This window comes from Falco rusticolus, chromosome 2, assembly GCF_015220075.1.
Source record: "Falco rusticolus isolate bFalRus1 chromosome 2, bFalRus1.pri, whole genome shotgun sequence".
In the NCBI taxonomy this organism is placed as follows: Eukaryota; Metazoa; Chordata; class Aves; order Falconiformes; family Falconidae; genus Falco; species Falco rusticolus.
In genome coordinates this window covers 92,006,501-92,030,043 of record NC_051188.1, presented here as the reverse complement: position 1 = coordinate 92,030,043, position 23,543 = coordinate 92,006,501, and the positions used below count along the sequence as shown (strand labels likewise).

At 44.9% G+C, this 23,543-nt stretch overlaps 1 protein-coding gene across 4 annotated transcripts in view; it reads left to right on the top strand.

Annotated features, from left to right (window-relative positions):
• The window catches only part of NHS (NHS actin remodeling regulator), a 261,765-nt gene that overhangs the window by 224,263 nt on the left and 13,959 nt on the right, over positions 1-23,543 (top strand). For 2 of the 4 annotated variants that reach the window (XM_037377374.1, XM_037377371.1), the window contains exons 2-4: positions 10,257-10,409; positions 12,799-12,932; positions 21,802-21,864. In XM_037377374.1, coding sequence (XP_037233271.1) covers positions 10,257-10,409; positions 12,799-12,932; positions 21,802-21,864 — 350 coding nt within the window. Of the gene's footprint in view, positions 1-10,256; positions 10,410-12,798; positions 12,933-21,801; positions 21,865-23,017; positions 23,204-23,543 lie in introns of those variants that run through there. The other 2 variants (XM_037377372.1, XM_037377375.1) reach the window with 2 other exon arrangements.

Sequence of the window (23,543 nt, the reverse complement as noted above, 5' to 3'; positions counted from 1 at the left end):
TAGGTGCTTCAATGTGCAAGCCTCTGCTCTTCTTGAAAAAGAGGATCCTCGGCATAGACCCAAAAGGCTATTATTGGAAAATGACCACTTTAGGTGCAAATGTTCTGATTGAAATATGCGGGGGAAGTAAATGTTTTGAGTAGGAGAATAGGCAAGATACATTAAAACTGCTGCCAAAACAGTGTTTGACCTATCACAAAAATGTCTATAGGCTGGGAAATGTGGGGGTGGCTTTTTCACAAGATCCTGAAAGTAAACATTAACCAAGGCTGGTAGAGTAGTAAATGAATTTTGTAAAGCTTTGTTATTGAGTGCTGGCAGGCAAAATCAGGGTGACTGATCTGAGAGCAACATCACAGTGAACCACACACTTCTCTGTGATAAAAGGGAGAGTGTTATGGTGACCTGCTCGAGCAACTCGGGCAAGCTTAGTAGTGATTTGGGCTGAGTCAGTACAGGAGAAATATAGCAGAGAAGTGAGAGAGAATTGCAAAGGATGTCTAAAAGTGTGCTTACAAAGTGTTGTATAGAGAGTGCACACTACAGTGTAGGAGATAAGAGATTTTGTCTTGCTGCATATCAAGAGTGGGAGTGATGTGAAAGGTCAACAGGGGAAGAAATCTGTGTTGACAAGCACTGAAAAGTGCATCAAATTGGAAGAAGTGCTTTCAACTGATTAAACATGTAGGATTGGAAGGGCTCTCTTGAGACACTGATTTCAATTACATGTTCTGGAGTGGGTGTACACACAACACGTATATGTGTGTGCATGTGTGTGATGTCATACCATCCCTGCTGTAACAGCCCATCCTTACCATTAGGTCTGGTAACCTTAAACTAGTTCAGTTTGGGATATTTCTTTAACACTGTTTATGCCTCCACCATTTTACTGTCAAGTTAGCTTTTTGTTTTCTCACCGAGCATGGTGGCAAAGTGAAAGGAATATGAAATGAATATTCTTGCAGAATAGTTGACCTGACGGCAACCTTAAGTTTGCCAGGCAGGGCTCACGTGTTGTCTGCCTCTTATACCATTGCCCTGCAGGCAACACCAGTGCTGCCTTTTGTATCACTTCCACTCACTTAGCTGGGGGATGAGTCACTTCCCAGCTGGGTTGTGGTCTCTGAAGATGCAGAGTTGGATTAAATGTTTAATTTTATGCGTACACATACACAACTGAGAAAACTTTTGTCTAGTCATATGTCTTTGTCTGCACTGGGAATAAATCCTGATCTTACTGGTTATTTTCTTTTTTGCTTACTAACCTGCTTTCCCTGATGGGCTTCTTGCTATCTCTGACTGAACAAGGACCATAGAAACACCATGGCTACACATACATTATTGAACATTTCAGATGTTTATTAATAGATAAGTATATTGCACTCTCTGCAGTGCTTTCTGTCACCATGCATTAGAAGAGATGTGCACTGGGGGGGGGTTTCTTTGCTGCCCAGCTGGGTGTGATGGTGTGGGGGCATACGCACAATTGCACATATTCATGGATATCTATAATACGTAGACACGTGCACCTAAAATAAAAATGCCATTCACCTCTCATGGGCGAGATAGACAACTCATTGATGAAACCCTCCAACAGAAGCCTGCTGTCTGTGACTGCATTTGCCATTATTTCGTAGCTGAGAGCACAAAGCTGTTTCTTCCTAGCCACTCTTGGAGGCCATTTAAAACACAGACCAGAGAGCAGGAATAAAAGGAGAGAAAGAAATCACTGGGTAGAGAAACTTCACAGGAATAAAGGAATGAACATATAAAACTACTGTGTATTTCTGAGAGTTTATTGTCTGTCCTGCAGCGGCAGCTTTGAAATACTTTGAAATACCAAGCCTTATTCCAGCCACCATAACTCGTTTGACAGAGCTAGGAAAAGCAGTTAAAAATATGTTCAAACACCACCAGCAGTGATTGAAAGTGTCAAAGCCAAGAATGGGATTAGCATGTGGTACTCTTCACATAAGTGCATATTGCTTAACAGCCTAATCTTCTTATGTGTGTAAGAACCACACACTTCCAGCCCTCTTGAATTATGTCTGTTGTTGTGCCAGTCAACTGAATACCAGGTAAATGCAAAATTCAAGGATCTGCACTTGGAAGTGACATCTAAATCATATGCTTTCCAGTATTTTAATCTTTCCAGATAACTGAACACCAAATACAGATGGGGTTTTGTCCACTTGTCCATTTTTCTCCTGAATAGCTGTTATTTCCATTTGTGGCATAATGGGAGGCAGAAAAACGTCACAGGGATGCCCTAAGAAACCATGATTGAAACGTGAGAAGTTTCACTGTATTGACAAGAAATAAAACAATACAAAGGGCATAAAAGATCATGGTCTTTCTCAACAGTTTCTGCTGTCAATGAGGTTTCTGCCTTTTTGCTTGAGTTTGAAAAATTTGCTAAATTATCCATCCATGAGCACAGAACAGAATAATAATGCTCATGTTTTTGCCCCCATGTAGCTAAAGACTTAACTTGTTTTGTCATGTCTCCCCTCCTGTTTTTCTGGAGGGCAGCTGCAGCCCGTGTGGGTGCAGTCATGCTGGCTTTGCTTTGTACGTGTGAGTGCCAGTAGAAGGGCAAATGTGGTGATCCAGGCTTCAGGTCCAGACCAGTTGCCCAAGCCATGTCTCAGGGCCTGTGCCACTGGATTTTGCTCCTTACATCCATCTTGGACTCAGGTTGCACAGGACAAAAAGTCCTCAGAAATAATTTGGGTTTCTTCTCTGATAATAGCAATAATAAGAAATAATGATGTGCAATGCCATTACAAACCATGTTTTCCATCATGGGCACCCAGAGAGAAGTAACCAAGGAGCAAACCGCCCAAAATGTGGCATCAGTCACCCACGGCCCTGGGACAGTGAGCACTGCGAGGCTGAAAGGGAAATGTCTGCACTGAACAGTGCCTTCACAAACATCAGAGTACACCAGGAAAGCAGGAACAAAAGATGTGACCAAGGATTGGGGAATCCCATTCAGACACTGAACAAATCCCAGAGATGCACAAGAGCAGCAAGGAAAAGGAGACAGGAGGTTTGGCATGCAGTTTTCTATTTCACTGAGAGCTGAGTATCTCTTGTCTTATGTGAGAAGCCCGCTTAGAAAGCTCTGTCAAGGTCTAGGTGGGACCTGCCTTGGCTGTCACATCTCCTGGGGTAGCTGGGCCACACAAAGCTGCCCAGGGGATATGAAGATGGAGAAGTGCAGGCAGGGTCTTCAGCAGCCACCACCATGCTCCTGGTGGTCCAGAGCTCCTGTCCTGTTGTCAGGGTTTAACCCCAGCTGGCAACTAAACCCACACAGCTGCTCCCTCAGTCCCCCCTCCCCCCACCCCCAGTGGGATGGAGAAGAGAACTGGAGGGGTAAAAGTGAGAAAACTCATGGGCTGAGATAAAGACAGTTTAATAGGTAAAGCAGAAGCTGTGCGTGCAAGCAAAACAAAACAAGGAATTAATTCACCTCTTCCCATGGGCAGGCAGGTGTTCAGCCATCCCTAGGAAATCAAGGCTCCATCACGCATAACGGTGACTTGGGAAGACAAACACCATCACTCTGAATGTGCCCCCCTTCCTTCTTCTTTCCCCAACTTTATATGCTGAGCATGATGCCATACGGTATGGAATATCCCTTTAGTCAGTTGGGGTCAGCTGTCCCCGCTGTGCCCCCTCCCAACTCCTTGTGCACCCCCAGCCTGCTCGCTGGTGCGTTGGGGTGAGGGGCAGAAAAAGCCTTGGCTCTGTGTGAGCACTGCTCAGCAGGAACTAAACATCCCTGTGTTACAAGCACTGTTTTCAGCCCAAATTCGAAACATAGCCCCATAATAGCCAGTGTGAAGAAAACTAACTCTACCCCAGCCAAAACCAGCACACTCGTTCCCATCATCAGATGTTCCCCCTGGCAAAAGGGCTTCAGGACAGAAAGCCATCCCTGTCAGGTGTTGCTCTGGCACTGATGTGAACAGGGTTTCCAGGGGCACCGGCATGTGTCTGAATTTCTGGCTCCAGTCACTTGGGTACTTTTTATATAGAGGTGTGAGGGGGATTGTGGGCATGCCCGTGCCCATGGCTGCAGGTACAGTTGCTGAAGTTAAGGTGAAGTTGCTGTTGCTCAGCTGGGAGATGATGAAAATGCTGAAGAGACAGTAGCCTTATTTGCAAGGAACAGCAGCCCCCACCAACACACTCCCTTTGCATGGGCATTTTTAATCCTTAGTAGAGATGGGACAGGAAGGTAGCTCATCCAAATAGTTATTTGTGGTGCCAGTTGGTGGGGTTTGCAATTGGCAAGTAGGTCAAGACTTGTGGGAATGTCTGGGCACATGCACAGTTAGGAGCAAGCACAACTGTAGGAAACAGAGCGATCGCCCCACCTCTGAGGAGCTCTGGGCTCTTGTCTCCCTGCTGGGTAAGCCCTGGCACCCTCCCTGCCATCACTGTGAAGCAGCAGCCGCGGAGGGAGCTGCTTTGAAGGTACTGAGCTTGCTGATGCATGTGGGACACAGACAGCAGAAAAGTGACTGTAGATTTTTACCAGCCTTGTAGGTTTAAACCCCTTGGGTGTTACAGTGAAGACATGAGTACTTGGGGGAAGCATACATTCGAGACATTCAGGGCTATAAATAAAATTCACATCAGACTCAGCACTTGCCTCAATTAAACATTTATGCACTAAAATGCGTGATAAAGTTGGATATGTTGCCAGACTGCCTAGTCTTTGAGATAATCTGGTCTTCCTCAGAATAAATATTCTTGCAATGTTTTGCACACAAACTTAGCAGGCGGGAACTCACTGCTGACCTGGGCAGTAGGTGTGGAAGGTTTTGGTCAGGTTGAATTCTGCTGCTGCTGCTGGCACAGGCTTATTTATGCAAAGCTGAGAGAAGATACAGCTTTCTTATGACACTGAATCATTATGATGTTAAATCACACAAGAAGAAAGTCACTGATTTTACCTAAAATGGCTAGGAAAAATGGCATTTTCTAAAAGGACAGGTCACCCACCTTAACACTGGAGGAGAAGGCCTTCCCAAGCAGAGCCTGGCAGGGTGCTGCTGGCCATGGCAGCCTTCGAGAGCATTCCGCACCCCTGCGGCACGGTGGGGTTTCGTTGGGTGCACGGCCCCCAGCTCCTCTGCCTCCTGCAAAGGGCTTGGCTCATTAGAGCCTCTCATAAGAGTAATTGGGCTCTGGAATAAGCTTATTCACTACTCTGATCCTTCTTAATTGTTGTTTTTGTCTTTTGGAATCCAGACTTTACTAAGAATTCAGCAGCTACCGGTTCAGCTTTGCTTGTGCAGGTTCAGGGTGTGACAGCTCTGGGCTCTGTCCCTTAGCACATGGGCGCCTTCCTCAGATCCCCGCCGGGCTGCACACTCTTTCACACCTCACACCAAATTTTGCCTTTGAAGCAGGAAACCTAGGAAATTATCTTTTTTTTCCTCTGGACACCTAATGGCAACTATAATACAGAAAGAAATAAGAGAAAGTTGAGAAGCAGAAGGAGCTGGGGAGGGGGGAGGCAAGTGTCTGGAGAAGCAGATGGAGTTGGAGGGCGGGGGGGAAACCCCTGGATCTATCAAATAAATAGAGCAGAAATCTTTCTTGCTTGGCCTTTGTGGTGTTATTATTAGAACAACCACGCCTGAGTGCACTAAAGCCACACAACCTTCAAGCATTCACATCCAGCTCTGCTACGGCAGTTTCCTTTTTATGCTTTGCTAAAGGAGGGAGGGAGAGTGAATGAGAGGATGTAAAGACGAGAAGGGTTTATAAATGATAAACATGATCAACTTCGATAAAACAGCTATTTGGAAACCTTCAAAAATCTTCTCATGAGAACAACCATTAGTGTATGTCTGTTTGACATCGGTTGTCAGGAAACCAGCCAAAGTTAATGGATCCACTGAATGTAATGGAGAATCCATTTAAATGGTCTCTTGTCATTTTGTCATCCCACAAGACAAAAAAAACAATTACTTTAGCTCAAGAATGAAATGAACATGATAGTTTATATGATTCACTTGTATATTCTAAATTGATCAAAGCGCACACTAAAAATATATTAACAATCTATATCTGATGCTTGAAATGCAGCATTTCCTACATCTTTCTCTGGTTCACTGTGGTGCCCAGCTGTTAATAATTTAAAGACTGTGGCTTTACAGTTTCTGTATTGCTTTATTTATTATGCGTATTACGATGATGCTGAGGGGCTACAGCCACGTGCAGGCTCAGCATTGTAAAAACAGCCTGCAGTGTAAAACACCAAGCGAAGGGAAGTGCTGGCTGAAAGAGATACCTTATCCCCCTTTTACAGAACAGAGGCATGGGGGGTATTAAAATTTAACCCAGGCTCGTAGCAGAAGCCTATGGCGAAGCTTTGACTGCACAGGTCCTCCACATCTCAGCCCAGTGGTCTTTGACTGCTGAATTACCCCACCACATTGTTGACTTTTTTGTTTTAGTGGAGGTAAAAGGTTCAGCCCAGTGCAGAAAATCAGACATTCAGTGGTCCTGAAAGCTCACGCTCCACTTCTGCGGTTGCATCCTCTGGCTTCAGCTCCCAGCAATGGTGCTGAGCTCCCAGCAATGGTGCTGAGCTCCCAGGGGCCCAGGCCAGAATAGCGAGGGCCAGGCGAGGTGCCGTTACAGTAGCATGGGCAATGTGCAAAGGACATGGAAGAATATGTGTAAAGGACAATGTCCAAGGAATGAAATGGAAGTGGGTCCCTCTTTTGGCAGGCAATCACATCTGGTAGTCCCCTTCAGAAAGGGTGCAGGCTCTCTCATTTACCAGTTAGCTTTTTCTCTCTCTTTCCCTTTCCAGGAGGCTTTTCCAGAGCTTTGCTGCTCAGAGGTTGGGCTGCCATTCTTCAAACATCCAGCCTAGTTGCATTCATGGCGGGTTTATACTTACTTGTCCTTGGGCCAGTATTGTCCTCTACCCTACCCGGCACTTCTCCCTCCCCCTGAGCTTCTCCCCTAGTGCAGGCTGAGAACATTCATCCCCGTGTGGCTTTTTTGCCAGCTCTTTTAGTTTCTATTCTGGACTGCTTAGAAAATCCACTCCAGCTTTTGAGTATTTTAAAGGACTCTTCAGTTCAGTGCATATTGTGCAATATTTCTACTTTCTTGGTGTCAGTGGGGCATATTCCCTGGCACAGCAAAGCAGAGTTCCCTCAGGGAAAGGTGAGAAGATAGGGATGTGGCAATGGCTGAGGCGGTGGCACAGGGTACTGTAAGCTTAGTGCCCTACCATTTGAAGATAAGCAACGTATTTTTGCTCTGTTTTTCTTCTGGTACAGCACTATGCACAGCTCTGTCAGGTTTGCTGGCTATGGGAGACTTGTTGGATGGCTGAGAGGCTATGTCGTTTCATCTGTGAACAGCAATGTGTGTCTACAACAGCAAGCATGTAGCAGAGTTTTATTAGCTTGGTTTCATTTTTAAGTCTCACACAAAGTATATTAACGCAACTCCTACTCTTCTTATTTGTAAAACGCTGCTGCCAAAGCCAGGGGAGCTTTCTACAAGTTAAATTTTGCAGCAAAACCTACTCTAGTCTAATGAAATGTCTGAACATTTCATAAGTAGGTAAAACTTTCCACTCACTTATTGAGATCTGTCACAGACAACTACTAGAGCTTCAGTCTAGACAGTTTTTTTCTGGGAGTAGGAAGGAACTGCTTGTGCCTGCTGTTTTATTAGCCTCCAGGGTACAATTTGTGATCATGAATATCACATATCCTCAGCGATATTAAGAATGGGTGGGGTATCCTTACTATCACTTACAAATTTTTGTCCTGAGATGAGCTTTCCAAGAAGGCAGTGCAGCTCAGAACAGGATCGGGTCAAGTTGCTTTGTGTTTCGGTACCTTGTCTGTAAAAGAAACATAGTGCTTCCTTACCCTCAAGGGGTAAAGGGAATACAAAATTAGCTCATGCTAGTGGAATATTTACCTACTGCAGTGGTGACAGACAGACAGGCCATCAAAAGCTCTGCTTGCAATTTGGCAACATTCGTTATTACAATGTCAGTAATTTAATTAGTAAATCCTCTTGATGAAAAAACAGCTACAGGTTGCCATCATTCATCCTACAAACCTTCCCACTGTCAATCATTTTTTTCTCACCTTGGTGCCGTCCCTTGCACTGACACCATGGACAGTTGCACGGAGCAGCACTGCAAACGTACTGTAAACTGAGTGAAACCCCACCTGCAAAAATCCACTGAGAAGCAAAGCAAGGCTGCCTACTGGACACAGAGTTCCAGGTCCCTTTGATGGTGCTGAAGCTCTGAGAACCTGAACTTCAGCAGGTCTAGCACCATATTTACACCTCCACTTCCATCATGACAGCCACAAAGTTTTGTGAACTGGGGTTTTTTTCTTATCAAAGAAACTGATAAAGTCTGTCAGCATCCCACATGTGGCAGTATAGTTCCTAGGTTTCTGTTTTTGCATCTGCTCCCTCCTTCTTCTTCTTCTCCTACTGTACTTTCCCAGTTACTTTCTCTATAAAAAGCACAGGGGTGCCTTCAGCCTGAGTGAATGTTGTTTTCCATTAAAGAAAGCAACAAAACCAGAAAGAGCAAAGCATCTCCACCAGAGAGCAGCTCTCTGACATGCTGCACTGACTCCCCCTCAAAAAAGGGCAACTGCTTCTGCAGGTCAGAGAGTGCAAAAGCACGGGAAGGAGATCAGAGCCCCGAAATGTGCTAGTTCCTTGGCTGGGGACAGCATACTGCAGTGAATGTCCTGCTGCAACCCCCTTCCTCTGGCTTGGCCTCCCCCTCGGCAGCGCATCCCTTCTCCTTCTCTCGTGGAAGCAGCAAGAGTCCTAGAGCCTGCCAGCAAGGGCCGGGGGCTGTGCTCGCCTGGAGTGGTAAAAACAATGTCGGGGGAGGCCTGGCCACAAAATACCCATAGTCTCAGTGGGCAAGATGGAGGCTGGAGAAGGGGGCTGGCACGCAGGCCGAGTCGCTAAGGCAGGGTTACAAACCCCTGGTGGTATTCTCCGTGGGAGAGGGCTCTGGCCATCAGTCTTGTGTAGGACTGCATTGAGATGGAAGCTGCCTCTGCTCCGCTTGTGGCAGCTCCTGTGGGCTCCCGCTGGCCGGGAGAGATGAGGCCAAAGGACAGGAGCCAAAGGTCAGTGGGGTACCAACCTGAGGCGCGGTGGCCATTTGGTTCCTTGCGGGGAAGGGGACCCCAGGACATACCGCCACCACCCTTCCTCCCATGTGTGAGGGAGCACGCCTGCCTCGCACAGCTCTGTCCTGTAAGCAAACAGCTGGAGCAGCTCCTTGGCGTTACAAGGGGAGACGACTGGAGAGACTGTATCGATGCCTGTGGAAGAAGGAGCAAGCCCAGTGCTATAGCTGAGCATGTGCCACGTGCTCTGCTGTGTTACACGGGGTGCTGAGCACCGATGGGACAAGCCTGCTCTGTGCAGCTGGCCAGGGCAGAGCACTGGCATCCCCCACAGCCCCCCTCTCCTGCTTTGGCCCTTGGAAAGCCAGCTGCTGTGTATGCTGAGGCTGGGTACGCCTCTCCCGAGTCCCAGCGCTCCAGAGAAATTCTCTCAAACCTTTAGTGGACTTGGTTCATGTAACTTTCAGAGGCAGACTTCTGGGATTTCTCAGTAGAGGAACTGAAGTGTTCCTGTCCCTCAGAAGTCCCTGTCTGTTAAGGGAACCTCTTCTGATAGGTGACAGTTAGTCACTCAGCAGGGCGGGCAGTTAATCTCAGTCGTTACATGCTGGAAGGCAACAAGCCAGCAACCTGTATCAGAAGCCAGTCGCGCGTAACATGATGTAGTGACAGAGCATACTGGCAGCAGAATGGGTAAATGGAAGACCCATTCCTCCCTCTGCCCTTACTCGAAATGTCACTGTGGGAACGTTGTGTAGCTTCTTTCATTTTCATTTTGCTTTCTATAAAATTACTATCCCTTTAGTCCATGTATTTAACACTGATATAATATCATTGCACTTGATTGCCTACATAGAGGCATTTGCAATCTGGCAAAAGGGCATTGTCTAAATGCTATGTGGTATAATGTGGTGTGGAGTCACAAAGAAGATAATGGTTGCTGTTATTTGGTGGGAGGAGAGGTGCTGTAACATCCCTAGTGCTTGTTCTTATCAATGCTGTTACAAGCGAGAGCCTTTGCTTTTCAGCTGCATTGATGTAAGAGAGGCTAGGAGTCTTACCTTGCACTGTGGTTTTATCCTACAGCTGTCTCCAACCTGGATGCAGAGAGCAAACTGAGTGTCTATTACCGAGCACCTTGGCATCAGCAAAGAAACATCTTCCTCCCCTCCACCAGACCACCTTGCGTGGAGGAGCTGCACCACCACGCCAAGCAGCACCTGCGAGCCTTGCACAGAGGTAGGTGCTTGCACACTCTCCAGCTCCAGCTCTGCCTCCACACAGGTGACACCTCTCCATGGTCCCCTCCAGGCAACAGCAGGGTGCTTAGGCACAGGCACAGGGCTGTGGGCACTGGTCTTCCACTGGGACTTAAGTACTCAGGCTAAGAAATAAAGTTTAAGATATAATTCTAGCAGTAGATTGTGCCCTTTTCAGCTTGTTTATGATTACTAGACTAGGGCTGAAAAGGCCTTTTTACTTTTCCATGTTACATTCTTTGTTTATATGTTTTTCTATTAAAGTAGATACGTCTGAATTGCATGAGCAAATCTGTGCACTAACCCCAAAAGGATGGAGGCACTGAGTTTTTCAGCAAGTCCATCTTGTCTTCCTCCACTGAACACGTTAATCAATGCCTCAGCTCCAGGACAAATAAGATTTAACTTCTCAAGGACTGAAAGTGGAGCCCAGTGGTATTACAGAGTCTCTACAGAAACTGAAATATCTGCTCAGGGTTTCCAAGCATGATGCTAGAGAAGATCTGCATCCTTCAAGGGTGGCAGCTGAAAGCCAGGTGATGCCCCAGACAGTTTGGAATGGTCAGGCAGATGTCCCCTCCTCAGGCCAGGGAACGAACACCTCCTGACGTCACCTAACAAGCTGATGACCTGTAGTCTCAAAACTCAATCATGCAACACAGGGAGGAAGCGGGAGCAATCAAGATCATAACCAGGCTCCTGGATCCCTGCCATAAAGGGAATTTACTAGGTGCAAATGTCTGGATGGTCCTACCAGACCACACTACAGGGAAGGCAAAAGATGGGCAAAGGTCAGTTTTTACTGGGAACCTAACCAAGGGAAAATTCTTACCAGGAGGCAAGGAGAAGTAGGCAAACAAGCTTGTCTGTCTTCTGTGCCGTAATGAAGGAGAAAATCCGTGCAGGTCACCCTTAAAATGTTCAGCAGCAGCCTCCTGTGTTGGAAGTGTTTTGCACCAACAGCTATCATTACCTTGCTCATTTATTATTGTTATCAAGTTATAATAATAATCAATTACACGGATCTGCAGAGCATCTGTTAGCTGGATAAGATGTTGCAATTAATTACTGCATTTGACCCTCTCTGCAGATTTTAGTTCAGGAGCACACTGTGGGTGCAGTATGTCTTCACAGCACTGCAAAGAATGATACAGCTAAATTGCAATCACAGTAGTGCCGGAGTAGAGCAGAAGCTGGCTTTTCTGCTCTTAGCAGCTCTGCTTTGCAATTGTCCCAGGACCAGGCTGATCTCTGCCTGCCATCTTGTGGGCAGGAGAAATCCTGACAGCAAATGCCTCATCATTTTAAAGTTTTAAATCTCAGTTTTGGCAATTTCCTATCCTCTGTGTTTAATGGCAGCTGTGCAGGTTCAGCAGGCAGCTTTTCATGTGCTGCTTCATTTTATTTTCCAAATAACTGCATATACTGGAATGAAATTATAATCTGAAATTTACTCTAAGCATGTTTGTTGTGTCTCAACTCTTTCTTCTATCAGAATTTCACTATCTCTTTATCTGTTTAACCAGGAGTAATTAAAACTAAACATTAGATCAGAAAACAGCTATGCTAGCAGCAGACATTGTTGACTGAAATGTAGACATGTGCATTAGGTGAATCCATCATCACCTTCCAGCAGCACTCCACGCGAACAGTAGTTATCTGAAAGCCACCTAAAATTAGAGACGGGAAGTCCATGAGCATTCTCTCATTCACTTGGAAGGTTTCAGAGACTTGGGACTGATGCTGGAAGAGTACTGAATATTGTGAGCCTATAGTGAAGGAAGACTCCTATGGGCCTGGGATGGAGAGATCTTGACTGTTTCAGATGATCTCCCCCATGCTGAGACACAGAGCTGCCACTGCAACAACCTTCAAAATGTCTAGCTGGTGCTCAGGACCTGGCACTGCCATGAAGCCAGGGAAGGAAATGCTACCTGGGGCTGTGTTTCCTTCTTTCCCCTCAGAGAGGTATATTTTATATGGGTAGAGTGCAGGTGTTATGCATCTCGACATCTCAAGGCCACAGGAGCTGCAGGTCCCCGTTGGGAATCAGGCCTTAGGTCCCAAGCACCTAGAAGGCAGCTCCTTTTGTCACTTGGGATAAAGGGTAGAAATCCCATTTGGGAAGAATTCAGCTTCAGTGCACACACTGGGGTGTGTTCTGTGAACATTGCTCTTCCAGGGGCTGGGATGTCTAGTAAGTGCTTGTCCTCTTCAGTTGCAACAGGGATCGTAGGTACCTGTCAGTGGGGAAGAGGAGGACCTTCACTTCTGGAGTCCTGTTTGTGTCTGTGTTGTTTTGTTAATAGAGATATTGATATGTTTTTAACACTCTGAAAGACTCGTGTCTTCTTTCTCATCCAAAACAGAACATCGAAGCCGAGGTGATAACAGAGAGCAAAAAGCCCAAGGCCCCATCACTGTGGTGGCTCCCCCCTTTCCTCCCTTCCCTGCAATCTGCAGTCAAAAGAGGCAAGCGATAAAGGACTGGCACTTGCTACCAGTAAGTCTTTCACTACAGCTATCACACATGAACACATTATTAGCACTGTGGGAACTAAATGCAGCAATGCTTCACCAGTGTTGCATCCCCCTCCACCGCCAGGTACAACACAGCTGACCGTAAAGACTGTCAGCAGCGTAGCTCAGGTTGCAGCTTCCAGCAGCCAGCCCCAGGGTTGACATTTCCATTAAGAAACCTCTTATTTTTAACCTGTGGCCAGCGCACATCCACACTCATTCACACACTCCTCCGCAGTCCTTCACATTCTCCGCTCCTGCTTTAGGACCCTCCTGTAATTTCAGAAAGCGCTGTAATTTCAGCCCTGGTATTAGCATTGCCAGGAGCCAAGAACTCAAGGCCTCTGAGTGCTGGCTTGGGGCTTATGTGTGTGCAGATAGGCTCAGCAGCACTTCTCCAGCTACAAGGAACTACACTTTCCACGTATGTATGGGCAATGGTCCTCTTCTGCAGTGTCCACCTCCATGCAGTTTTTTCAGGTGCTTCGTGTCTCACACGTGTCCTTGTACCCAGCCAGGCAGGAATTCCAGCTGAAGATCTGGAACTGTATGTCTGTGCTGACTTGCCACTGCTGCACTAATTTGAAATCAAATTAGTGTTGACAGTAAGGTATTTATCATCGTTAAAGGAAATGCACCAGATCCACAAGTTTAACCCCAACTGGGTCTATATTTTCTACTGGTTTCAGCACCTCTGTGGCTCTGGGTGTTTGACCCATGCAAGTACCATAGTAGCTACATTCTGCCCTGTGCCAAGAGCCATTGCATTCCTCAAACCAGTTTAAACTTTACAGGTCAGATCTGGATTTGACTTTTAAGTGATGCATGTCTAATTCCAGCCCTCAGTGCAAGGATAGATCTCTCCTGCATCTGCAGGTACAGGGACATTGGCATCTACAGAGATGCTACACTACAGATGTGGTAAGTGTGTAGCTACTGAATCATCACTTACTTACCTTAAAAAAACAAGCACATTCATCTTAATCCATTATATTAACCGTATGGAAATAGTATAATGGTAAAGGAATCACAGTGTAAAGCACCTGTCCACGGAACAAAACATCAGCTAGCCAGTCCATAGAAAGAGTTGTTTCTCATTTGGAAGCATGAAGTGCATGATAAGGTTTTGATTAGTTTGACTGTTCTGGCTTTTTGGCTGCTTATCTGGATAATTTTGAGGAAAGCATCACCATCACTGAAGGCTTTGAACTAGTTAAACCTGCAGGCCATAGTTATGATTCAACTGAAGGAAGGCATCCTGGTGTTACAGGACAGCATAGAAAATTGTTGAAGACAGAAAGAAGCAGGCTTACCTGTTTCTCCTTTATAAGTCATCATCAAAGTTAGTGCTGTTGTAGGGTCATTGAAAGGTAAAGGAGAGGTGACCCCATGTTACGGATCAGAACTAGTTACAGCTAATAGTTTGAGCAATATGTTGAACATCAAGCTCTCAATATCAGATGGGGAACAAGGCATGTCTTGAAATTGCACACTCAGTGGCGAAAGGCCTGAATCTTTACTGTGTTTTGAAAACAACCAGTGCATTTTAGACATTACTTCCATCTGTGGAACACAAAATAAATGATGAGCAACCCTCTGAGTCCTGTATTAACAAAATCAAGTCATGCTGAATCCAGATGTCTTGGCTTTATCAGCAAGTCCACCTTTTTCTTTTCAAGAGGGAAAATATTAAACTCTGTGCCCACCCATACTGGATTTTTTTTTGGAAGCTGACCAGGTTCAGTATTCCCTAAGGAGGAGCAGACAAGAGCTGCTTGGAGGCTGTCGTCCTATCAATTTCAAGGCATCTGGCAATGCTGTGCTTTGGTAATTGCAAATACACTGAGGCCAGAGTACTTCAAAGTGCCTTGACCCATTTCTGAGAGAACTCCTTGTTTGTGGGGCAACCCTGAAAATTAGAGAGAACAAAGCGAGATGAAGCTGCACATGAATGCTCTGTCTGGCAGAAGGTTAATCAGAGATTTTTACAAGACACTGCAACAATGAATAGCTAATTGATATTGTGCCAGCCTTCATGACTTAATGATATTATTACAAGAGAAAGTTGAGAATGCTGTTACTGGCTAGCTTGCCCTTTTTGGCATAAGCTTTTTGACATCTGCAGATGCCCGTCTTCTTCAGGGACTGTCATTAATGTTTGATTTCAGTCTGATTCCAGTCGATTGTATCATCTATTCTCCAGTGAACTAAAGATGTTGAACCCCACAAGAATTTTTATTCATGGCACAGCAGGCTATGGCTTATTCCACTTTTCTGATGCATTGGAAAGGTGCTCATGAAAGCAACGCTAAACAACAATAAAAGCCCCTTTCTATGTTTCTTATGAATTAGGAAAGGGATTGTTTCTTTTAATTTAGGAAAGGGATCAATGGGAAGATGGGACGTTTTTAGGAGTTACAGGATCTGACTTTTCCAAACTGACCGTCTAAGTTAAATGTATGCATTAAGGTACTGAAATAAGTGCTTTGATTTTGAAAAATGTTCAAATTACCACTGTGAGACCTGTGAGAGCTGTCACTACCGAAAGCTACTGAAAAACAGGTCATCTATGTCTGAGACCAGCTGAGACTTCCACATTTGTAACTTTTGCCTTCTGTTTTTATTGCTACCAATTAAGTGGCTATCAGCTTTTCCAAAGATCTTGTATATTGTGTAGTAAACCTAGAGAAAATCAGCCACAACAGATGAAGATTTACTTTTAAGCCTGACTGTCTTTACAGGGAGGAAGATGCTGAAGTCCCACAAATTCCAAGAAAGACCAAATGAATTCAAGTCCAAAGCGACTAATGCCAGTGTAAATGGGTCTGGAGGGATGTTTTGGACTGTTCCATCACAAGATCATTTTGTCAAGTTCAAGAAGTAGAGAACTAGAAATTATGTAGGATCTTTTGTGTCCCGGGCAAGAGAAGTTTGGCATTAGCTTTATAGTCTATTCTTGTCACAGGAACTGCCCTGATTTGTCTGATGAAATGTCCACATAGCCCAGAGGCCAGAAGGGGAACCCTCAGGAAAGAATGTAAGAACAGGGCACAGTTTATGCCATTTATTGTCCCATGATTTATCCTTCCAGTTTCATACAGAAATTGGTTACAGACCTCTTGAGCCAGAGATCAAACACAGAATAACAGCCACCAAGGAACCTCTCTGTGTTGATTTTAAGACTTGTTTGATGATTTTTTAGCAAATTTACACCTTTGGCCTCAACACCTTCCTGTGGCAATGACTTTAACAATACGTATCAAAAAGTATCTTTTGGTTTTTTCAAACCTGATGCCTCATAATTCATTGCATCCCTTCTAGTTCTTGGACTGTGAGAAACAGTAAGGATTGCTTCCTCATTCCCTTTCTCCGTGCCCCTCCTGATTTTGCAGACATGATTTTACTTTCCTATCCATCCTAGTCATTCATTTTTAAAGCTGAAAAACTCTAGCATACTTAGTCTCTCTTTACACAGAAGAACTGTACAACCAAACACATTTATAAGTATCATTCATTCAGGCATTTTTGCCAACAAAGAAAAAAAACCAAAACAAACCAAAACAAAAATAATCCAAGGAGAGTATGAGGAAGTTATGGACTTGCTGAAATGACAGAAATATTCCTTACACATGTTCCCATGACAACCCTGCCTGTAGCACTGCTGAGGCCAGTCTCTGAGTGCGAAGATGCTGTGTCATTCCAACTGCATTTCAGCCTTCTCTTTCATTTTCTCTGCATTTTTTCTTTCTTCGGTTTCCCCAAGTCCAGCCAGCCAGGCTCTGAAATCTCAGTGTTCAAGTTCAGAATGTCATGGGACCACGCTTTCTCAACCTCCTCGTGGACAGCCGTTATAATAAAACAAGGGAGATTGAGCAAGGAACTCAGTATTTGGAAATTCACACTCACAACCGCACAAAGTATAATAAGTTGCACTTAATTATTATTTAAGGAGAAATCTAAGGGACAAGAAGCAGCAGATTGTTTTCCAGCCAGGGTTTGCTTCTCCCCGAGACCTCAGCTAGAGCAAATGTGAAGGGAAAATAATGCATCAGGTAATTTTATAATTTTATTCCAGCTCCCTGCCATTTCAAAAATATTCCCTATGGTCTGCTCTGGGTTGTTTTGTCCAGCAAAGGGAAGCACGACTGAATGTACTAACTTTCACACAGTTTTTTTCTGAAGGCAAACAAAGCCTCAGTAAAAAATAACTGAATGAAGGACCAGGCACAAGTTGGGTTATGTACCTTCTGTGTGCAAATCCTGCCTGTAGCTGTTAGAAATGAAACCTACCTGGCATTATTCATCAGCATGTATAGCACTATCTGTGCAACGAGCCTAATACCTACTACCCTGTATTGTGGGATGATTATTTTGTACCTTCATCTGCTGGAATGCCATGTGTGGTATGACTTCTGTCAGAAAACACATCTTATTTTTGCCTTTACCTTGTCAAAACATTGGAACAGCACATTAATCGTTAAAGGATTGTCAGTACTTTAACAGATCACATCTGTGATTCTCCAAAAGAAAAGAAAACTCCCACAAGCAGATGAAACAAAAACTTGAAGAGAATGAAACATATGGAAATACAAATGTTGGGAGCAGGTAGGTGAGCAGGGTTGTGTTTTGCCGCAGAAATAACATGGTCAGAAATATTCCTGTTGTTTTCTCTTTAGTGTCAGTTGACAGTGTAAGAAAGCTGCTGTATAGGTACAAATGTTAATTTCTAATTAAGTAGTCAACTGTGCTCTGAAAAGACTGGAAGTCTGCTAACCTTTTATTAGTATTTTTTTTCCTTTTACCAGACCTTTAATTTTTCCAGCATGTAAATCAATACCATTTTCCCTAACTCCTGTGAGTTAATGAAGCAGCAGGCTCTCCGTTTTACAGGGCAGAGAAAGGGACAGTTCACCTAGGGCTGCAGAAGGAGTCAGTACTCGACTCATGTGAACACGGGATTAAACACTAGCTCACATTTAACTCTACATGTTACCTTTCCAGTACATGAATGATTGCTTCCAAACAAGAAGTCAGGATACACTGTTAATAAGTACATATTATTTTTCTGTTCATGTAGAGTGAAAGAATCCTTGTGTATGTTCTGTTAGCTGCTGGAAATGGACCAGGCATGAAGCTTACGGATGCTGAAGTTACGTGCTGATGCTCTGTTTGGATGAATCACTCATGTTATTCATAAGGTCATCCTGGGAAGGAAATTTCCCCCACCTGGTGCTATAGAAGCCTGAAGTCTGAAACAATATTGATCCCTTACGCTTTTTATAAGCTGCAACTTTTAGGTGGCAGGAGTCAAAATTAATCCTCTGGAGAATAGCGCTGTGCTGCTAGCTGCCTCCTGCCCTCACCAAGGCTGTGTCGGCACTGCCAGCACCAGCCCTGTGCTGCTGGGGGTTGTGATGCAGACACCAAGATTTCCGAGACATAGCAAGGTAACACCTTGCCTACGTGGTCAAACACAAATGAGGGGGAAGGAATCAACTCAGCCGTGCCTAAATTTGAGAAATATTTTGAGGATAAAGAGCATTTTAAAAAAATGCTCTTGATGAGGCTTTAGTATTCTCAAGACATCTCTAATTACATGAAGAAAAATTAGTTCTTTATTCTTGGGTTTATGTTTTCCCTCTCGCCTTTGCACTGTGTTCAATACGCCCTGTGCACTAACTTTGAAATCCCGGTATCTCCTGTAATGCTATCACTATAGGTAAGGCAGGCTACATACATGATTTAATGCAAATGATGCTTCTTGCACTAGTTTTCTCTTGTATTGTTAAGAGCCTGAACAACAGTGGCATCTCAAAGCTTTGGGTGATGGAAAACAGAAGAGGGGCTGAAGTGGCATTTTTATCCTGTTATGGGGCCATTCATTTCCTCCTCTGGATCCCAGCTCTGGGACAATAAATAGGGCAGGCCCATAAATTGCCAGGCTGGCAAGTTTGTTGACTGCTATATTGCTTCTTTATCACTGCGCTGATGAGGTTTAAGATTTTCGTTCATTGAAAGGGTGAATCGTATGTCCTGACTTAGGTACTTGCAAGTGACACTAGGCTCTTCCTAAAATCAGGCTGGGGAGAGTGTTCAGGGATGGTTCATCTCACCCCAAGTTAGCTGCTGAAGGAAGGTGAGCTGAATTGCTCTGTGGCAATGCTGTTTCTCTGTAGGGGAACCCTTGCTGACTAGTTCAGACTTGGGCATCTGACTTTTCTGTTGTAGTGCACAGAAACCAGAGACTTTCACATTGAGGAGATGTGGGGCACTGAGACATCAGTTCACGCACATATGCAACCAAGATTTGTACTGCAGAGCGGTTTCGTGAGCACAGTGGCACCTCTGCAAGTGAAGTGGATGGGATAGCTCAGCAAATAAAGATGCGCACATATGTCAGAATAAATCCCTATTCAGGCAATTACGCACCAGTTTAGTTTCAAAGCAAACTTAGCCCAATAAAGAAAAATTCCTATTTAAAGTATTCTGGCTTTGTATTTAACAGATTGATTATCGCTGTTGCTGTTTGCCAAGCACACCCACACAAAAGAAATTAACTTTGAAAACTGCCTAACTGCAGATTTGCCCATCAGACCAGAACAGCCTCGGGTATATAATAATAATTTCTTGCTTAATTACGTGTTTACTCAGGACATTTAGAGATATTCTGGTTTTCTGAGTGAATGAGAACGCTGGAAGAGCAGCAGCTCTCTCCCTTCCCCAGCGTGGAGATGTCAAAACGCTGAGGCTGCTGCTATATCCCAGCATGCCTCGGCTGCCCGGCAGCGGGCACCATGCAGGAGCAGGCAGTAGGTGACCTTGGGACTCCTTGGTGAGGTGGCAGTGGCACCATCTTTCTAAAGGAGCGCTGATGTGACAGCAGGAGCTGAAATGTTGCTGGTCACCGTTTTTGTCCTACCTCTTCCTGGTAGGAACCTAGAAAATTTGTCCTGCCATGCTTAAACAGGGACCTGAGACTTCAGCACATCAAATGATGTCTGTGGGTGCACGTAACCAGAGAGGTGTTTTCTCAGAGGCGTCAGGCAGGGCAGCGCACGGGGGAGGTAGGAAAGCCCTACACCAACAGGACAGACCGATGGGTAGCCAGACCTTGCTTGTGTTGTCTGTAGCCCACACTACTCTCTCCTAGGCTAAAGTCGAGGTCCTGCTGTTCCTCCTGGGGAGGTTTGCCCCTTAGTGGCTTGTGCACGTAGCTGTGCTGGGAGCTGGGGCTGGGAGGTCCCTCCCGTCCTCTTCTCCTTGTGTGCTGACTAGGACCATGATAGGACTCTGTGGGACATTGCAAAGATTTTCATATCCTGAACTTGTCAGCAGCATTTGTCTCGTCATGCCCCAACCCTCCCCAGAGATCTGCCCAGTACCTTCCATGAGGAAGCAGAATTTTGGTTCGTATCCTGATTTTGATAACTGCAGTCAATCTGCTCAGAGCAGGTGACTGGAAACTCAGCCCAAGGACCAAGGGTGAAATCATCCTTGGGTATCTGAACAGTAGACTGAACTGGTTGATGTATTTAGCATCTCCGCAGCCTTTGTTACAAGAATAGAGGTGTTTCTCCTGTGATAAGGACCTTTCCCAGCTTGGGAGAACTGGTTTTGCACTGACCTCAGTAGAAACTAACTTACTGGAAATGTTGACTCCAAACAGTCCTCTTCTGATTTCCTGCCTTGGTTCTCCAGTAAGGCTCACGGGCAGCTCATCTGGAGGATTCCTGTGGTTTTAGTCCTGCACATGGGACCAAGGCAAAGCAGAAGGTGTTGCTTATCTAGGAAGAGAGTAGGAAAAGATGGGGAATTAGGCTTTTTGAGACTCCCCACAGCTTTATTCTTTTTTTTTTTTTTGAGAAGAGACCATATGATGCGAAGTCTTGCAAACTGAGGGCTTGTGGTTCATCCACCACAGCGGTGTTCATAATGATTGGAAGGAAAAATGTTCATAGGATTATTTGGCGGATCTTCCAACCACTGCAGGGGGAGATAATGACCCCCACTGAGAAACGTGTGCTAGAGCTTTCCAGTGTGATCAACAGGCCTGGTTTGTTTATCTCCTTTTTTGTTTTATTTCCTATTTTAAAAGAAGTAATACTTCACTCCTTGGTTTTGCAAACAAGGCATAGCAATAAACCAGCGTTTCTGCTAGAAGAGGATTTGGGAGGTGCCAGGGATTCAGCAAGACCCAAGTCACTGTGGCTATCCCTGTTTGTCCTTTCAAGTACTATAAAAAGTGACAAAAAGCCAATTGGCTGTTGTCACTCCGACACAACCTTAGAGATGTAATGATAACATCAGAAAACCTTAGCAATCAATGTATTTGATAAATCACCCTCAGGACCAGCATTATGTATGTCCATTGCTTAAATACCTCATGCAAAAAAATTCCCTTATGTTATGAAATAGTTTAGTTATAATGTAATTGGATACATACCTTGCGCTGCTTCAGCTTCAGGCAGTACACAGTTTGAGTTACCAAATCAGTACAATACCAGTCAATACAATGCAGTTGGGACAATTTAGGCATGTCTGTACAAGAGGGTTGAACCAATTTCACTGCAGTTTTGTCTAATCTGAGTAAGCAAAATCAGCAGAGACTTCACAGGCATTCAAACCACTCTGTGGGCACAGTTTCTTGAGCTGCATTTTGTAGAGAAGTAGTCTGTTCTGGGACACAAACCCATCAGTAGGAAACAAGGTGAAAATCTCAGGTTTTTTTGCCTCTGATGCTGATTTATCCAGACAAAAATGATGTGTTTTTACTGGAAACATTTTGTGTATGTTTTTATTTTTAATTAAATTTAATTTTAATTTATTTTTTTTTTTACATTTCACATTTATAGTTTAACAGCACTCGTTCGCCCTCCCCAGTTGAGTGTTGCCACATGACCCCCTGGAGTAGAAAGGTACTGGAAAAACAAGCAATCCTCAATTAACAGCCCTGTCTCACTCTTCTCCCTTCCAGATCCTCCTAACCCTTCCTCTTGCTTGCTTTTCACTTGCTAACTTTACTGTGCTAAAAGCCTTTTCTGTTTTTCTTATGTCAGTAAGACACGATAATAACTTCTGTTTTCTTCCCCTCTTTCATTCTTCACCTTGGATGGGTTTCAGGAGCTCGTGGCCACAAGGCCACCTCTTTCTATAGCCTCCTTTAAAAGGCCTGAACTGGGACAGACCCTCTAGCGCTAGCGATTGCATTTCATTCTCCTGCAATGTTTTTGCCAAGCGGCCCCTTTTCTTCTTCTTTTTTTTGTTTTTTCTAAATGGTAAGAAATTGTCCAGGCAATGCCAGCATGCCAGCAGGTATTTATTCTATGGCCATTTGGTGATGCCACTGTTTGGAGAGGAGGAGCTCTGGCAGCCAGGGTCACTTCGCCTGCTTTGTCCAGCACTTCATTGTCATCCAGGGGAGGAATCGGAAACAAATGCAGCTTCTCTGTGTGTGTGTGTGTGTGTGTGTGTGTGTGTGTCCATGTGTCCATGTGTGTGTGCAAGGGTTGGTTTTTTTTGCATGCATGCATCAAACTGTTGGAGGGGGAGTTACCTAGGAAACAAAGTCTTTTGTGCTTGAAGTTTATATGAGCTATTCACGTCTGCCGGGGATCAGCACAAAAGCTGCAGGCAGAAAGAAGGCTGCGATGTTTGACTGAAATCCTGCGTGGGAAAAGGGGGTTTTCTGTGGGCGGGAGGAGGAGGAAGCGTGCGTTGTCTCGGGTCTGGGGGTGCTGTGGGAGGTGACACTGGCGAGGTAAGTAAGTGCCCTCCAACAGTTTAAATAGTAGCTGCTGAGTTAAGGTCTTAAATGTTTTGGGGGCCGGGGCATAAATGCTGTTTTGTAAGCCTGAGACAGTTAATTCCCCTGGGATTTGTGACGAGCCTGGGTGGAGGAACGGCAGAAGTACAATGGCAGCCCGGGCGTGATCCTGCGGTGTTCAACGCCTGCCTGCTCAACGCCCTGCCAAGGAGCAGGAGAGCAATATTTTATCTTCACGGTGCTTGCTACCGAAACTAAAACTGGCAAATGAAGTGTAAACAGCAGGCGGGGTGGGGTGGGGGGTGGGGGGGGAGGGCTTGTAGTTAAGCAGTTGGGAATTCAGGACTGAAGAGGAAAGCCGGCCTGAAAGGGATTGCAATTCATTTTTAAAAACCAAGAGGCAGATGAATGTCCTGGGCTGGTTGAAGAGTTGTCACAGCTTATAGAAGAATGTATTAATGGAAAAAGGGAGGGAAATTAGGCAGAAAAAGGTAAGTGTTTCTCCCCTCCGTCCCTTCCAAACAAGACAGGAACTTTTTTTTCAAAAGAACCCCCAAACCCGAGGTGGTAGCCAGCACCACATGAAAATGCACTTAATTTATTTCTCTTTTACTAGATGAAATTATAGTAGCTTTGCAAGACAGGGTGTTGTTGGGGGATTTGTTATTTCTTCCAAAAGAAACCAAACCGTCTGTGTTTCTTCCATACAGTTTACTTTTCTCTCCATTTCTTCATTTTCTGAATCTAGTGCTTCTCATAACTCGCTGTAAAATTGTGCATCATTTCTAAATAACCCTTTGAATTTCTTCTGGTGGTGGCTACTCTTCTCTT